General features: G+C 43.0%; 1 protein-coding gene across 12 annotated transcripts in view; it reads right to left on the bottom strand.

The window, feature by feature from the left end:
* The window catches only part of HNRNPM (heterogeneous nuclear ribonucleoprotein M), a 43,304-nt gene that overhangs the window by 8,733 nt on the left and 16,669 nt on the right, over positions 1-17,902 (bottom strand). For 2 of the 12 annotated variants that reach the window (XM_075998017.1, XM_075998019.1), the window contains exons 1-7: positions 13,762-13,916; positions 12,501-12,692; positions 11,639-11,792; positions 10,504-10,553; positions 9,561-9,621; positions 6,015-6,116; positions 4,148-4,225 (exon numbers count right to left, since the gene is read on the bottom strand). In XM_075998017.1, the coding sequence (XP_075854132.1) occupies positions 4,148-4,225; positions 6,015-6,116; positions 9,561-9,621; positions 10,504-10,553; positions 11,639-11,792; positions 12,501-12,692; positions 13,762-13,839 (715 nt within the window). In that variant the 5' untranslated portion in view covers positions 13,840-13,916. Of the gene's footprint in view, positions 1-945; positions 1,045-4,147; positions 4,226-4,686; positions 4,732-6,014; positions 6,117-9,560; positions 9,622-10,503; positions 10,554-11,638; positions 11,793-12,500; positions 12,693-13,761; positions 13,919-13,940; positions 14,688-14,859; positions 14,913-17,902 lie in introns of those variants that run through there. The other 10 variants (XM_012790822.3, XM_012790815.3, XM_012790823.2 and 7 more) reach the window with 10 other exon arrangements.

Here is a 17,902-nt window from a genome sequence, read left to right as displayed (position 1 = left end):
CACCAAACAATCTCTGGGAAACAGATTCCAGTAGTTCCCGACCTTTAAAAAGGACACAAAGCAGACAGGAATCCTAAAGACAACTTTGAAGAATTAAGAATCTTGCCCTACTCATGAGCTGAAGGGTGAATCCAAAGACCATCTTTGTAAAGCCTTCCTAAATTCTAAGAATGTAGCTAACAGAAACTAGATACAAACAGCTTAACACCCTCACACCCTACCCGGGCCCGGCATCTGCACCAGGTGAGCTGCAGAGGAAGGTGGATGGAGGGGGGGTGGCCATGGCTCTTATCGCCTTTCAGAGAAACAACTTCAGAGCCCAAGAATGGCCAATCTCCTCACTCCACACAAACGACAGAGAATTACACTGATATTCTCAGAAACATCGAAACTCTAAATGCAGAAAGACAGCCACGAAAAGAAACTGCTCTGCCAAGTACCCAAAACTGTAAAAAGAATTTCTCTGCATTGAGTTGGGCCCAAATACCCGAGGCGTTCCAACGTGAGAAAGCCTCGTCAGCCAGACCTTTCAGAAGCACCGGGGAGCACTCGACTCCATCCTGCTGACTCCACCACAACACCGCAGCGCCCCGGAGTGAGGGGACTCCTGCCCACTTCTGAGGGCCTGAAACCCCGCCAGGACTAGACAGCAAGCAGGGTTATGTAAATGCAGCAGTTTTCATTCCCACAGCACCCAAAAACCTTATGCCAATTTTTAAATAGAAGCCATTTGACAAGACTAAAAGACAGATGGTGTTATTGACATCAACAAAAATTAAAGGACCAAAAGTTTTTATCTAGGTTTAGAAAAAACACACTTGTTCAAAAGCCTAAGGAAAAACAGCAGACTCTGCCTAAGAAGACCCCTGACATCAGGGTAATGTCCAGCAGCCTGTAGCCCAGAGGGAGGACCCCGCCCGCGTGGGGCCCGTGGGGCCTTCTTACCCATTCCTCTGCCAGGGGGCTCTCCAAAGCTTCGAGACATTCCCATCTCGTTTCTGGCAAAGTCTCTCTCAAATCCTCCACCCATGCCACGCTCCATCTCTGTGGAAAAAAATATTACCCTAGGCCTTTCCAGGAATGCCATCAAATTTTAGACATTAAAAACAGAACTACAGACAGGCAACAGCCACCACCAACATCAGTGTGCCGAATTCTTCTAGGGGAAGCCATTATTCACCTTTAATTCCTTAAAAAAGAAAGTCACCACAAGTGAACCCCTGAAAACAACCTACCTACCTTTAGTCCCTTAAGGACTAACTTACAACTTCCATCACAGCCACATGCTGGGCACGCCAGGGACTCACTGCTACCGTTAACCCGCGCGAGAGGGCCGCAGCAGGCACCACCTACCGGGCACCCTGCGCCAAGGGCTTAGTGTGCATTGCCGTGCCACTGACTCCTCACAGCCGCCCTCCACCACCACTGCCCCTTTCTGCAGAAACTGAGGCCCAAATGATTTAGCAACTTCACCACGGTCACATGCCTGGTAAGGGGGAGGCAAAGGCTGGGACCCAAGTCCGTGCTCTGATATGGAAGCACACCCAAATAGAGAACTGAGCCCACAGATACAGACTCTCTACTGACAACTGGAGTGGTTTCATCTATACAACGAATGGGATTTGAGTAACAGTTTTGTCATTTTTCCCAATGTCTTTTAAAAAGAAAGCTCTCAGCTCCTATGGGGAAGGGCCCACCACAGCTGCCACCCATTTGAGAAAGCCCTACCCAATTCCTGTTGCTGGTTACTTCTTCCCTTGTTTGCAAATCATACCTCAATAAAGCTGCAAAATTAGGCATTGCTGTGTTCCGGTTACAGGCTTCTAGATCACGGGCTATGGTGTACTGGCCCGTGACACAGACTGTGCAGTCCACTGCTTGGCTTGCCTCCAGAGCTGCAATGTTCTGTAACTATCATTCATTTCGGATGGTGAAGTATCACCAGCTGTTCCCCATTATGTCAGGAATAGCTCTTAAACTAACAAGGACTGGCGAAGGTGAGCTTCACATTCATAGTCTGAATCAACCCACGTGAACCCTGCAGGTTAACAGCATGTTATCTGCTGCAAATACACCTGACTCCTACTAGCCTGAGGGTGGTGGGCAGGGGGCATTCAACAGAGCAGGCAAAAGAGAAACCCCAGAGTGGCAGCATGACAGAGCTCTGCTGCTCTCCTTTCATCCTGAGCTAAGCAAAGGCCTCAGAACCCCATGCAAACCTCAATTCACTCACCTCGCTCCCCTCAAAAAAAGACAGAATCAAATATTGCCTCAAACCAGTCTGGTATTTGACAGTCTTTTGATTTAAAATTTTTATAACTATCCTGTCAAGATTTGACCTACAATGATTGGCACAAAGAATCTGACTTATCATCAGTCTAATGTTAGCATCTGTGACCATAACAGATGCATTATGGTCACCAACTAAACACTAAATTAAACCCAAAATGTCCACCAATTCTTTTCCCAATGTGATTTAAACTTTCCCAAGGGCTCTAGAAGCCCACTTCACCCAAATCTCAGAACACTGATCAAGTGTGACAGGTCCCTACTCCCTGGAGAACAGCAGGACTGAGAGGGATGACCCCGAGCGTACCTAGGAACACAGCTCGAGAACACACACCCATCTGTGACTCTTCTGTCACCACGCTCATATCTTGACTACTGAATTACACCTGCCAGTTTACCAACGACTTTGTCAAGTGGTTCAGCACAGGTCCCCCCCACCCCTCCCGCTCTGGTTTTCATTTACTTCTAAATCACACCACTCCACTCCTCACAGCAACCACCCAAATTCCCTCTCCAATGACTGTATCTGTTGAGTAACATTTTCTCAAGCCAGATTTCTCAAACTCACTTTTTGTTAAAATCCCATGCACACATGAGCTACTGGCAAGCCTGAACACACATGGATCCACAGACCTTTGTCCTTTTGTTACTAATGGTGACGACCTTCCTACACCTTTTTTTACCAGAACAGGAAACCCATGAAGAATGCAAGGAGCATCCTGCCCCCACTCCCTGCACTCCAGAAGAAGCTTATCAGAAGATGTCCTCATTCAAGTTTGACAGTTAATGTCTGTCCTTGTAAGGTTCCCTGCTTGCTGTGTACTATTGTCATGCTGTACCTTACCACAGACCAGCAAAGAAACATTTAAACCCAAATCCCAATTTCCCATTCCAGGAAAAGTTTCTACGTATAAAAGAAGCTGCTTTCTTGCAGGTGGGGGTCCAAAGAGTCAATTTGCAGAGGGTTTCTGAAGGAAAGACTTCTGATTTCTTGTGCACACTGTACAGCCCCACTGGTGCCCCAGGGCAAGCGCTGTGCTGGAGGCAATTCTAAAAGGCAGGATCTCCGCAAGAGGAAGAGCCAGGCTCTGGAGCCAGACCGCCTGGGTTCACATCCAGGCACCACCGGTTACTAGACACGTGACCTTAGGCAAGTCACTCTCTGTGCCTCAGTTTCCAAAGAAATGGGGATAACAGTACCTACATGTTATGTGGTTCTCACAAGGACTAAATAAAACACACACAGTTATAATATTATTGTAATACTTCTGTTAAGAGGTGGGGAGGACTATAGGATTTGAATAATAGCAAACCAGAATGTATGCACATGTATATAAATGCTAAATTAAAGGAGTCTGTGGTTTTTATTAATGCCTCTGCCTACAACTTATAGCCAGGGCAGATGATTAAGAACTACCTATTCAAGCACTCCTAGGGAAACATAAACCTGATCAAAACCTCCAAAGAATCCCTTATACTTGAAGACCATTTTAAAGTGTGCAAAACAAGCGAGACTCTGTCACTAAATAAATAAATAAAAAATAAATAAAATAAGTGTGCAAAACATAACCACAGATGTGCACATGTTTTTAGTGCTGGAGGCAAAAAAGATTTAAAACTTTACTGGACAAATACTGGAGAAATTTGGAACACAGGACATCTCAAAAGTTTAGTGACTAAGTGAATTAAGTCTATTATTAAGTCTAGTTTTTGAAATATGTAAGGCAATTCACAGACATTTGACTCAGCAGAAAACTGGAAGTGAGAAACCATTAAAAGTGAGCCTGCAGCCTATAAGTCACCTGAGAATCAAGAGCCAGCAAAGAGTACGCGAAGGTTGGAAGGAAACAATTCTTACCGTTAATTCTGCCCATGTTCATCCCAGATCCAAATCGACCCATGTTTTCCATACCACCACCAAACGGTCCCTCCATGCCTGCAAGAGAGGTCTGCATTTCAGCACCATCGTGACAAGACAGCTTAGACTGACAGGGAAAGAAAAAGGTTTTCAAATGTTCCAACGAGGGTATTTTCTGCCAAGGATTTTCTTACCAAGGTCTTTTGAAAAACAAAAAATGCTAGGGCCCTTGTCTATACATCACATCTTCAAAAAACTGACCTGATCCAACCCCCTCAATGAATAGACAAGCAAAAAGAGGACCAGAGAGATAGAGCGATTGCCCAAGGTCACAGAGCTAGTTAGTGAGAAAGCCAGAACCAAAAGCCAAGACACCCACCAGAAGTGATGCACAGGTAAGAAAAGTAATTTCTAAACTCAAAGTTTTAAGAAACCAAAATGAGAATTTCATGCAGGGCTTAAAAGACAAGAAAGAAAAGAGGAAAGAGAAAACTACACCTAAAAGTGATAACATTTGTACTTCATTTTAAATTTCTTACCTCCCATTTTATTTATTCCAAATCCTATGCCTTCCATTCCCATTCCTTAAAAAGAAAAAGTCAATGCAAACTAAAATTATGTCAAAGCAGTAAGTAACGTTTGAACTTAAAAAGCACAAGAAATTCCAAACCAGCAAATGAACAACAAAAATCCCTGATGATGAATATATTGTAACTGTCAAGAAAAGGCCCTACCATTTCAACTGTCAAAAGATCACATTCCAAGAAAACTAATTAAGCTTTTAACAAAATAATAGCTTGTGTGGTTTAAAATTCTGTAGGGTCTGCATAGTTTTTTATTCAGTGACCAAGTCAGACAGTGTTAAACATGAAATACAATTATCAGACAGACTATGGAACATTCACTTTTGAAAGATTACTTTAGGGAACAGAAATGGATTTTTTTAAAAGTCTGTTAAAAATAAAATCCTCAAAATAAAAGGCAGTTCCTAAAATCACTGAGGCTTTCTCCCCCACCACTAGCCTTTCCTTTTAGGTGGCAGACACAGGTGTGTATGAAGTGAGGGTTCAGACTGGTGGAGCCATTTAAGGTTGTGGCCCAGGCCTTTGAGGTCCGCCAGACTGGACTGTGGAAGACAAACTAACTAGGGACATGCAAAACTGTCAGTGGTAAGACATAGGGGCATCCATACTGTAATTTCAAAGGATTCCAAGAAAAACCTAAGTCTGAGGTCATAAAAATGAAATAGTCCTTAATAGCATAGAAATACCTCATTACATTGAACTAAAAATGCTAAACGGTAAAGTTTAAGTTCATTCTAAATGTTAAACCTTTCATTCCTTAGCTATTCCTTGTCTTTTTAAAAGAACACTGTCCACAGTTTCCCCAGTGACAGCTGTGTCACACACTGAGGCTCTCCCCATCCCTCTGCATCTATCAAGGCTCTGCCTCTAGAAGCAGCTGTGCCAACACCAGGTGAGAGCCCAGGGTCTGGACAATGTACTTAGCGTACTATGGCAGTGCTGTGGTCCCATGGTCAGGAGACCTGCAGTCTCTGTCACTAACTGACAGTGTGACCTTGAGCAAGACCAACTCTCTGGCTTGCCTCCTAAATGGCATGACTGTCTCAGCTCAGGTGGCTGTTGGAAGGACAAAATGAAAAGGTGTAACAGCTTTTTTTTAAAAAAAGGACTCAACTCAGTAAAAATACCTTTATCAAGATGAAGCCAAGATGAACGAGGGAATTTTGTCCCAATTAAATCTTTATTCCATTTAAACTACTTAAGGTCCAATTATCCCAGTAATTAACTTTTAATAACTTTAATTTCCCCAGAAACCCCCAAGCAAGGCGCACTGTAATTCTCACCTGCAGGCCCTAGGTTTCCCATTCCAATGCCTTTGTTCAGGTGATTGGCATCAATAGGCTGCCCGCCTGGCCCTAACCCCATGCCAATGCCAGCAAGGCCATCTGGAAGGAAAAGAACGAGTCAGGAGTGTAGATTCCCCTTCCTTAGAAAGCCCTGAGCCTCAAAGGCAGAGGGCCTTAGTTTCTCGTGTTGCAGCTGTCACACTCCAGCCTACCACTCCCGCCCCCCACCAACCAGGGCCTAATGCAGAATTCAACTCTGTCACCTCCACACTGGGAAGTGCTCCCCTTTAAGGCAAAACCTTGTACATGAAACCACAGACTGGCATATATGATGTGTGTGTGTAGACAACAAAGGCAGCCAAAAATCCATGTACTTGAAAGCTACCAACAACCAATACGAAAAGATTCTCAAGCACCTATTTGTTTCCCCAACCCATTAACTGAAAAATGTTTGATCAAAAGGTGACATCAAGTAGCAAGCAGCACAATGTGCCAAACACCCCTGCCCAACCTGGCAGCCCAGAGGACTTTTCTCAAGAAAAATCAATGTTACAAACCAGCCAATCAACACAGAGGGCATACACTATTCTGAACCTGGGTGGTTTTAATAATAATGAAACTAATATATTCAAGGAACTTATCTTCTTGCCCAAAAAGTTTCCTAACCCACAAATGGATACCCAGCACACCCTTAGCTCCAAACTTCACAAATAGGGTCACACAAGAATACAGACTGGATTCTGGAAATAGCTAAAAAGGCCTGACACTGGCAATACTCTGGATTGCCTTAATCTGGATATAAGGCTTAAACAAGGACCAGGTGAGATTTAAGAAATTAAAATTGGGCACAGTGGCTCACTGCCTATAATCCCAGCACTTTGGGGAGGCTGAGGTGGGAGGATGGCTTGAGGCCAGGAGTTGAAGACCAGCCTGGGCAATAGTGAGACTCTGCCTCTACAGAACACTAAAAATATTAGCCAGGTGCCTGCCTGTTGTCCCAGCTACTTGGTAGGCTGAGCCAGGAGGATCACTTGAGCCCAGCAGTCTGAATTTGCAGTAAGCTGTGATGATGTCATTGCACTCTAGCCTTTAAGACAGAGTGAGAGTCTGTCTCAAGAAAAAAAGAAAAAAAAAAGAGAGGGGGGGGGGAAATTCTGAAGGACACATCTCAAAGAAAAATGAATTTAAAAAATTTAAAATGAGGCAGGTGTGGTGGCTCAAGCCTGTAATCCTAGCACTCTGGGAGGCCGAGGCAGGCGGATTGCTCGAGGTTAGGAGTTCAAAACCAGCCTGGGCGAGACCCCCATCTCTACTAAAAATAGAAAGAAATTAATTGACCAACTAAAAAGATATATATACAAAAACTTAGCTGGGCATGGTGGCATATGCCTGTAGTCTCAAGCTACTGGGGGGGCTGAGGCAGTAGGATCGCTTGAGCCCAGAAGATTGAGGTTGCAGTGAGCTATGATGATGCCAGTGCACTCACTCTAGCCTGGGCAACAAAGTGAGACTGTCTCAAAAAAAAAAATTTTAAATGAAGGCGGGACACAGTGCCTCATGCCTATAATCCTAACACAGTGGGAGGATCCCTTGAGATCAGGAGTTTGAGACCAGCCTGATCAAGAGCAAGATGCCATGTCTACTAACAATAGAAAAATTAGCTGGGTGTGGTGATGTGCACCTGTAGTCCCAGATACTCAGGAGGCTGAGGCAGGAGGATCCCTTGAGCCCAGGAGTTTTAGGTTGCAGTGAGCTATGATGATGCCAGTGCACTCTATCAAAGGCAACAGAGTAAGACTCTGTCTCAAAAAAAAAAAAAAGAAAAGAAAATTCATTAAAAAAAACCTGCCATCAGTTCCAAGGTATTTAATCTGATTAACACCCCCCCCTTTTTTTTTTTTTTTGGAGACAGAGTCTCACTTTGTTGCCCAGGCTAGAGTGAGTGCCATGGCGTCAGCCTAGCTCACAGCAACCTCAAACTCCTGGGCTCAAGCAATCCTGCTGCCTCAGCCTCCCAAGTGGCTGGGACTACAGGCATGCGCCACCATGCCCGGCTAATTTTTTGTATATATATTAGTTGGCCAATTAATTTCTTTCTATTTATAGTAGAGACGGGGTCTTGTTCTTGCTCAGGCTGGTTTCAAACTCCTGACCTGGAGTAATCCGCCAGCCTCGGCCTCCCAGAGTGCTAGGATTACAGGCGTGAGCCACCGTGCCCGGCCTACACCCCCCATTTTTAACTGCACAGCAAGAGATCACCAAGGTTACTTAATTCCCCAAAGCACTGAAGACTTCGAAGTCAACACTCTAAAATGTGCTAGAAGACCAAGATCCAAGGATAATGGGCTCCCTGGGGCCCAGTGAGCATCTCCTCCTCCAGGGGGCCGTGGTGCTGCTCTTCCTCCAGCACAGGAATCAACAAGAGCCACCGCCCTGGTCGTGGGTGATCACTGCTCAAGTAACCACAGCGAAAATTTACTGGGGAAATGGATGTGTTATGACCAGGAACCATGGCCCTTCTCTAAATAATAGTATCTTTCAAACGATAAGCCTTCTCCTACTCCTGAAACCACCAACTTCCCCCCAAGATCCACCTCTACTATGCTGCCGTACCCTAAACTGCAAAGGCACTTCCAGAGTCAGTGTTCTGGTTCAGGCTCCTGTTGAACTCCATCTGTCAGTGGGGTCCTCAGCTTGAGCTGCTGCCCCAAACCAGAGGCCTTCCCTGGCCCTCCACAGGGAGCCCCTGGCAGAGCACACAGGCCCCCCCATCCGTCTTCCTTCTCCAGCTGGCCTTGCCTGCACCTGCACACCCACTGCTGTCTGTGCTCAGGCTGCACCTTCCAGCCCTCTGCTCGTCTAGGACTGCACACTAGCATGAGTCACTTCCATCATGGAGCGACCAATCTACTAGCCTTCCCTGTCACCAGATTTTCACATGGATATTGCAAACAGCCAATCTCTTTTCTGTCCCCTCATAAAAATTATTAGACTGATACATTTCAGATACCATAAAATCCACCCAAAGTATACAATTCAGCAGTTTTTAATATATTCAGAGCTATGCAACCATCACTACCATATAATTCCAGATCTATTTTCTGCCCTTATGAATTTGCGCATTCTGAGCATAACCTATAGATGGAATCACGGTTCACCCATGTTGCAGCATGTGTACTTCATGCTGTCATGAATATGTGTACAAATTTTTTATGCATAGTTTGAATTGCTGGGCAATATGCTAATAACCAACCTTTTAAAACCCAGAGTAGCCTGGCTTTAATTCTCTTTGCAGTTTCTGATTCTTCCTTCCCTACAACACTTTCAAAATATCTAACTACATCCTGCCTCACCACAAGATAGCCTAACAATCCTTCTGTTGTGAATCTCTCTGCTCATTTCTCATCCTGGAAAGTCTATAGCAAAGAACTCGCCAGGAGGACTGCAGGCCAACACAGTATAAGTGTAAGTGAAATTGTACTAAAATTTTCTGTTTAGTGTAACTCAAATCCAAATGTCAGCCATTATCACCGAAACACTTACGGGGAAGTTGTTGTGGACGCTCAGGAGGGAAAAAGTCTCCCTTTGGTAAGGCCCTCTCATCCTGAAAGAGAAAGAAAATGAGTAAATCTCAGCACCCAATGCAGCACTGTTTGTAAAAGCAAAGGGTGGAAATGACCCCCACCAACAAACTCCTGGTTAAATCAATTACAGTACATTTGTGCTAAGGAATGACACTCAAAGTGGAAAGGCATTTGGGAGCGTGCTTGCTACCTTCTGTGGCAAGGGGTAGGATGAGACTACACATGCACATTATTGTGGGACACAGTAGGGAGCTGAGCAAGAAGTATGAGTGGGACTCTCCCACTATCTTTTCATGCTTTTTGACTTTGGAGTCACATGAATCCATTTATCTATTCAAAGCACTGAAATGAATATTTAAAAGTAACTAAAAAACTGCTTTATGGTCCCTTTTATCCTCTTCCTGAATTTGAGTCCCAACTAATTGCCCTCAGCAGGTTCCAGTCATGTTTGTATTAACTATTAATCTTTGGCATGGCTACAGCAGGGCTTATGTTTATTAAGATTGAACGCTTCAATAGACCTTTAAAAGCTGTCTGAATGGAAGACTTAATTATGTTCACAACAGATTTAATTAACGCTAACTAAACATTATACTGTAATACTCTGAAAACCGGAAACTCACATATATAACAACCCTTTGAAATGGATCAAGGATACTCAACTGACTTCCTGAACATGCCACTAACAGCCAACTGTGCAAAGACAAAAATATCTAGAGAAGCCAAGAGCTGTGTGTGCAAAAGGTTATTTCTGTCACAGATTTGCTCAATGTACCGCACCCTATTTAACTTAGACCGGCCCATAAATACTGGAGAGTGTCCATCTGTACACTCTTAGTAATTCCAAGTATTTCTTAGACTTATTTGGGTATATTATGGGGAAAGAGATTCTATTGACTTACCATTTTGACGTGCATTGGTCTATCAAATAGCAGTTGGCCATTGAACATAGCTGAAATTGCAATTAAGGCTATTTCTTGCAATTCTAAAAACATACACAATAGGAAAGAAATACAAAAAAAAGAAAGAAAGAAAATAGAAAAATACTCCAACTGCTACCAGCCCAAGTGATGAATGTATGAGCAATTTCATTGTTTCAACTTACTTTCAAGTTATCTACCTTTACAGTAAGCATAAAAGCAGTAACTTTTCACCAACCCAGCCTCTTAAAACAGTGACATTGCAGTCTTCTGTATGTGGCCAATGGGCCAGGTGTCCTACCGTTCTCTGAAGGACATTTCCTGGGTAAGACACTCAGGGCAGTCTTGCCTGAGCTGAATGACTGTGTTCATGTGTGGTACTCCATATGATTAAAAAAGATGTCACTCCAGGGCAAGCCTAAGGTCAGGAAGAAGTGCCACTTCCAAAATGATGTCTACCCACAGAGAGGGCCCTGTAAGGACTTGTGTATGAAATAACAGGCCAGGTGCAGTGGCTCGCACCTGTAGTCCCGTGCTTTGGGAGGCTGAGGTTAGAGGATCGCTTGAGGCCAGAAGTTCAAGACCAGCCTGAGCAACTTAGCAAGACTTCATCTCTACAAAAAACTTAAAAATTAGCCAAGTGTGGTGATGTGCACCTGTAGTCCCAGATACTCAGGAGGCTGAGGCAGGAGGATCCCTTGAGCCCAAGAGTTCGAGGCTGCAGTGAGCTATGAGGACGCCACCGCAGTCCAGCCTGGGTGACAGAGTGAGACTCTGCCTCTAAGTAGAAGGAAAGGGAAGAAAGAAAGAAGGAGCAACTCAATTTCTCTCTAGTGTTGCATTCTTTGGAGTTGCCCCCTTTGAAATCCTTTGAAAAGAAAACACTGGAAAAGATCACTCGTGGGAAGGTGCTAGTGTTCCAAACATCCCTACTATCCACTGTATGGAATCAACTCTACTCCAGAGAGCTTTCAAATTGCACAGTAATGCATTCCCTCTAGTCACACAAAAAAACATCAATACACAAAGTTACCTCTTCCTCACACAAACCTATATTACTAAAACAGCAATTTAGGTCAGACTGTTCACCATGAGTTGAATCCCTGCAAAAGGATACATATAGCTTGCACAGCTTCAATGGACTGTTCAAAAGTAACAGTGCCTATTCCACGACTTTTTCCATCTTTATCCTCAAGAATGTCTGCCCGGACCACCACACCAGCCATACTAAATACTTCCTTCAGTTTCTTCCAGCCAACTTTATAATCCAGCTAATTGAGAGAGAAGGACGTAAAAACCTCAATGTAAACATCTTTTAAAACACAACATTTTTACTACACGAATGAGACATGCTTTGGTTGGAAACAACCATTAGGAAATAATGTCACAAAAACTAACCAACTGAAGAATTTTTCAAATGGGATCATAAAGCCTGGCCTTAACTGTGTTATTTGCCATCTGTTTTCTCAGAGGGAATAAGCTTAAGTCACCTCAAACTTTTCAAATTAATAGTTATTTTCTGAACATTAAAAAAAAATTGTTCCCCTACTAAGTAAAGTTTACCTTTGCCCACCCCCCTCCCCTTTCTTCTAGACATATTTCCCTCTGCAAATGGTGAGGGGATTGCCATTAACAAGAGGAGGAAAGCGCCAGGGCACTGCCTCTGCTAGTACACTTTTACCTGGCACCTGAACCGCACAAAACAAATCCACAGAGAACGCAGATCCCATTACCGCTTTTGTAAACACCTGCAAACCTCAGTAAACGCAGCCCAACGGGACCACGTTCAAGTTTTGACTCAGGAATGCAGTGGTCATTCATGAACTAAGCCAACCCCAAGGCTGATTTTTAAATCAAGAAGATAACATAACCCATATTAAATTTTTCCTCTCAAATGTCAGAATTACTTTTATAATATTGACATGGTCGCTTCATAAAGTTCTGATTTTCTACTTTAGATAATGGTTCCATTTACTTACATTTGCTACAAATACTGTGCTTCCAAGTCTTCCAGCCTGTAATGCATGGATAATCTCATTTGGGATGTTAGGGTTATTTAGGATACTGGGTGGGATATTAATCATTCCTGGGCCACCTGGTCCCATACCCATCCCACCAGTCGTAGCCATCACCTTTTGCATTGCTCTCCTGGCATGTTCACCATCAGGATCCTAAAACAAGCACAAAAGCGTTACATTTAACTGACCCAGTGACAACTAAAACCATGCCTGCACAATAAATGATATTCGCAAAACTGGAGATTAAAATGTTGTTTGGAAAGCATCTCTCAAATCTATTAACAAGACAGTCAAATGAACTAAACCACCAGCCTAGGAAGAGTCCAGCTAAAGGAACAAGAAAGGAAGAAAAGGGCATGAAATTTGGTCCTGAAACCACAGCTTTCAATTTAAGTAAAAAAGAAAAGGGAGAAGGGGAGGGTGACATGATTACTAATTCAATGGGGTTTTGTAATTTCTGCAAACCCCATTAATGATTTTTCCAACAGTTTGAAACACAGTTCTAGATCACCCAGATACCCCCATCCTCCAAGTCCTTCAGGTGTTTGACTCCTACGTATAAAGTCTGGACAGTGTGACAACATCTGGGCAGGTCTGTGAAGCTCTGGTATTGACTCTTCTTGAACTTTGTCCTGTCATTTACCACCATCAGCACTAAAAGAGACACCATTGACACGTAAGACACCTTAAACCCTACCACGCTCTCCTTTCTGACCTTTGAAAATACTGATCTTCCTCGCCAAGAGGAAGAGGTAAGAAGTCAAGAAGGGATTTAATCAATGTAATCAACAACAACAAAACCCTCTTCCTCCAGGAAGAGAAGGAAAGATATTTGATTTGGATTGGATATGAAAGAGAATGAGTAATGACAAACTCACCTTAAAAAAAAGAAAAAAGGTGGGCCAAGAAAGAATAGGGTTCAGACCGGGTAAAACTATAGGTGCACAGTCCTTTAATTGCACAAACCCAATGAAAAAAACCATGGGATCAGTTTGCGTGTCCCTGAGACGAGGCCTCAGACAAATCACAGAGGGCAGTCAGCAGTCACCCTGCTCAGTCCCCATTCCAAAGTTCTCGCAGGAGTGGCTGCTGAAGGCTGTGACTGACCCTGCTCACTAGGAACAAGAGGCCAGTCTGCTCTACACAACGTGTTCAAGGACCGCTGCTGTCTTTCCCTCTCAAGAACCACACACAGTACCCACAGTGTTAAGCGAGAGCTTACTTCTTTGACTTTCAGTGGTCTTCCACTCAGACTATGCTTGTTTAGGACTTCTGCGGCTTTTTTCATGCTCTCTTCCATCTTGAATTCAACAACGCTATAAAGAGTCAAAAGGAAATGAGTGAAACCAGTCCTACAAGTCAGAAGGCTCAAATGCCAATAAGTAACTAGATAATACTTACGCACATCCCTTTGGGAGAAGCCACAGACCAGTCAGAAAAGCAAAGAAAGGGGAAAAAAGAAAGAAAAAACAGTAAATACCGATGACAGTTATAAACAAATTATGATTTATGTAACAAAGTTAGTTTGTTTTAAATTAACCCTTCTATGGGGAAGCTGACAGAAGCACCTCGCCTAGCCTTCCTTATTAAAGCTGGGCTCCTTAGTATCCCTTTTCCCTACACATTACCAGCATTGCACTGTGGTTGCTGAAGTTATAATAAGCAGACCTAAATTCAGGTTCTCCAAGAAATCACACAAACTTTAGATCTGCTTCCCTCTGTACTCAATCAATTCCTTACCATCCTCCTCCTAAATCCATCCCTTCCATAAATTAAGTTCATCCTGTTGATTATTCTAAGCCATTCTATTGCACGACAGAAAATAGTTTATGTTCTCTTTAAACGAGGCCAATTTAGAACGTTCAAGTTTTTAATATTTGGTTTACAATTTACTGGCACAAAGGCAACTTTTCAGAATCTTTGGTTCACACAACTTTCAAATTCAGCAAACAACCAAGAGTAACATTTTCTAGACAAGAACACACGTTTTACATTAAATTATACCACCGCTAAAATTCCATGCATAATTCACACACAGCCAATTCCTCTGTTAACAAAGAGACAATGCTGCTGTTGGTCCCCAGTTATCCAAATTGGGCATCCAAACAGAATACCAAAAAGCTCTTTGGCCAGCCATTTGGAAAAGCGGGACTCCCGTTTGCGAATCCCCTCCCACCCCACTCGAATGTTTGGCAAAATCAAACATAGCTACTGTAACATGAGCACTCACTGCCTTCCTGATATCATTCGATTCCACGCCACCATACAGTTACATTTTTCATGTAGTAAATCCACAGAAGAAATTCTCTCAGACACTTACCCTTGACTTTCCTTCAGCGTCCATTAAGAGCTCCACGTATGTTACCTCACCAACTACAAATCAGTTTCCAGACGACACATAAACCAAGGGAGAAAAGCCAAGAAAACAATGGGAATTTAGAACAATCATCAGCAACCTTGTATGGAGCCTCTGCCTTATAAGAAAGCCCAGAAACACTCCATATTCTCTAAACCACCACACTAGGCATTACAGGTGTGCAGTAAAAGTAGGCAAAACACGTTAACAATATGTCCTTGATTTTCCTCCCACCACAAACAAGCTATTTCCACAGATTTCCGTATCAATTTCCCTGTCTGGAAGACTCATTCATGACTAGAGGCAATCCCAATCTACAGGAAAGAAGTCTGCAGGATTCACTTTTTTGGGGAAGAGAGGAAAACAGTTTTACACATACACTCTTGCTGGTGAAAGGAGCTACAGAGCACACACGCTGCAATGCCATCGTGCTGAGCTCACATGCTATAAATACAAGGATGCCTGTGTGTGTACATACAAACGCAAAGGGGCACACACACGGCCACAGGGCCAACTTAATACGAGTTGGCCTTTACGAGTGTGCAACCTGTGCAATCACACAGAGCCCCGTGCTCAGGAGGCCCCAAGCTTGGTTTTAACACTGTTATCGCCATAGCAAAATATCTTAAATTTAACAAGAGGCCCCGTTTTCATTTTGCACTGAGCACCACAAATTCTGTAACTGGCCCTGCACAAAGCACTGGGCTCCATGAGTGTTAGAAGCAGAATGTTTGAACATAAGATCACAAAACCAGAGCAGCATCTGGATTCTCTTCAGTGAATTAAGCCAGGCTTTATTCTTGCTGCTTCCCAAACCTCCCCATAAAAGGACACAAATTCAAATTTAGGGCTCAGTTTTTGCATCTAAACAGTTAAATAGACTCACATGATTCTAACCTACACAAAGGGAAAAAACAAAGCATTTCAAAAGTTTCTGCAGATTTTCCTGAAGGTTTGGATTGCCAATTCATGACCAACATGACCAGATGTTAGAATCCATCAAGACAACCACCAAAATGGCTGCTGAACTTGAAAATGGCACACACACAAAGCAGAAATGTAAAGCTTTGACTTGGAGGAAACAATCTCTAAGCAGGCTCAACACAGGACTTTTGTTCTCAGGAATAGCTTTTTTTCCCTTGAAAGATTGTTTGTATGATGTTAAATCCTTCTCCAATTCAGTTTTCAAGTTTGGTTTAGCAGTAAAAGGGTAAAAATAACACACTTAGTGGCCTCCACAAGTCCTGCCTATTGCAACTCCTTTGTTCAAAGGACATTAAAATTATTATGAGGATTTTGAATTAATATAGCAAGGACAAAATAAAATGAAAAAACAAGGTAAGATTACTTCACAAATAAAATTAATAATCTGAAGGACATGTTTATTAATGGTTTTGCACAGAGGTTGAAGGCAAGAAGGCCAAGCATTCAAAGTTTAAATCTACAGCCTCACCTTCCTTGTCCTTTCCTGAAAGGTTACACAACCAAACTGGCACTTTGCACAAAACCTGAAAGGAGAGAATCAGTGCAAAGGAACTAGGAGGGACCAGTACAGTCGAACTTTAGGAGTATGTACTCGTGTAGGCAAACTGAAAACTGATCACAGCCAGGGGACAGTTGTACAAATTGGCTTTATTTTATCCTTACAAGAGGTATGGCAGCTCCGAGCAGTGGGGGCCCCTTCCTGAAGCTCAGTTAAAAGCCATTTGTTTCAACAGCAGCAGCCATTCCAGGACCAGCAGCCCTTGTCTCCACTTTGATGAACATGCCGTGTAGTGTCCAAACAGTGAAGAGACCCCAAATTTATTTCCTGCCAGCTGTCACTACCATCTAATAACCCTTAAAAAATAAAAAAATCACAAAATCGAACTCAAGACAGCTGTAATCATATTGTCAAAATTTAAATACTGTCGCATGTGAAGTTTCCAGTCTGTGTCCATAAAGACACTTTAATGAAAAAGCTGTTACTGCAACCCAAAAACCAAGCAATTCCAAACTATACTTTTTCCCATGGTCATAATCATTTTAATAGAGAGGTTTAAAAATCGGGACTTTTCCCACATAACAATCTAGTAATGGCACACACCTGACTCCAATCCTTTACACTAGAAATTTGCTTATAATGGCCCCCCTTTCTTTCCCCCACCAAATGGCATAGCTGTTTAACGGTCCTCTGTGGTGCCAGCATGAGCAGTGCTGTCCCAGAGGTCACCAGTAATGGCAATGCTCCTCACAAACTCATACAATTCCCATCTTTACCCTGAGAGACTGCATCCAGTGTTACGGGATCTGCAATAGTTGCTAATTCATATTTCCCTATAGGAAAATAATTACAAAGCCTTTAAAAGACCACCTCTCTTTTTATTCCACAATATTGAACACTTGTTTCCCATAGTCATTACAACTATCGACAAGAATGTGAAGGCAAAATATGCCAAGTGATCATAGTCTGGTCACATTCCACGAAATGAAGTGTACAAGTGGAAACCATCCCGAGCAGGTTAGGACCCGGAGGCAGAGGCAACAGCCTGGCAGTAGCAGCAGTTATGAATGAAAAATACTGTTGCTCCATTTCCCTCCTGAACACGGGTGGAATTCATGGACTGCCAATCGTAGGCTGCTAAGACAAATTCTACTGCAGCTTTAAACATCAAAACATCGAAATGAAAAAACTAAGACTTTGAAAAATTTAACACCAAATGCTATCTACCTCTATTTAAAATGTTAAAATGTTCCGAGAAATCATTTTAACCAACATTTAAGTAGATTATTAAAAATACTGGCCTAAAGAATAAAACGCATCATAGGAAAAAAGTAGATGAGCAACCCAAAAAAGAAACTCAGTCCCATGGAGCTACTCTGATTTCACACGCCTGCATAAACTTTTATCAGAATGAGTGTTTTTGTGCTCCCATTAATTGCTCGAGTCTGAAATGAACAAAAAAGCAGAGGGAATACAGAGGCCCAGGCTTCACTGAAGAGAATTCATATGTGACGAGGCCTGTAA

Source organism: Microcebus murinus, chromosome 27 (genome assembly GCF_040939455.1).
Source record: "Microcebus murinus isolate Inina chromosome 27, M.murinus_Inina_mat1.0, whole genome shotgun sequence".
NCBI classification, from domain to species: domain Eukaryota; kingdom Metazoa; phylum Chordata; class Mammalia; order Primates; family Cheirogaleidae; genus Microcebus; species Microcebus murinus.
This window is presented reverse-complemented; position numbering and strand designations above follow the sequence as displayed.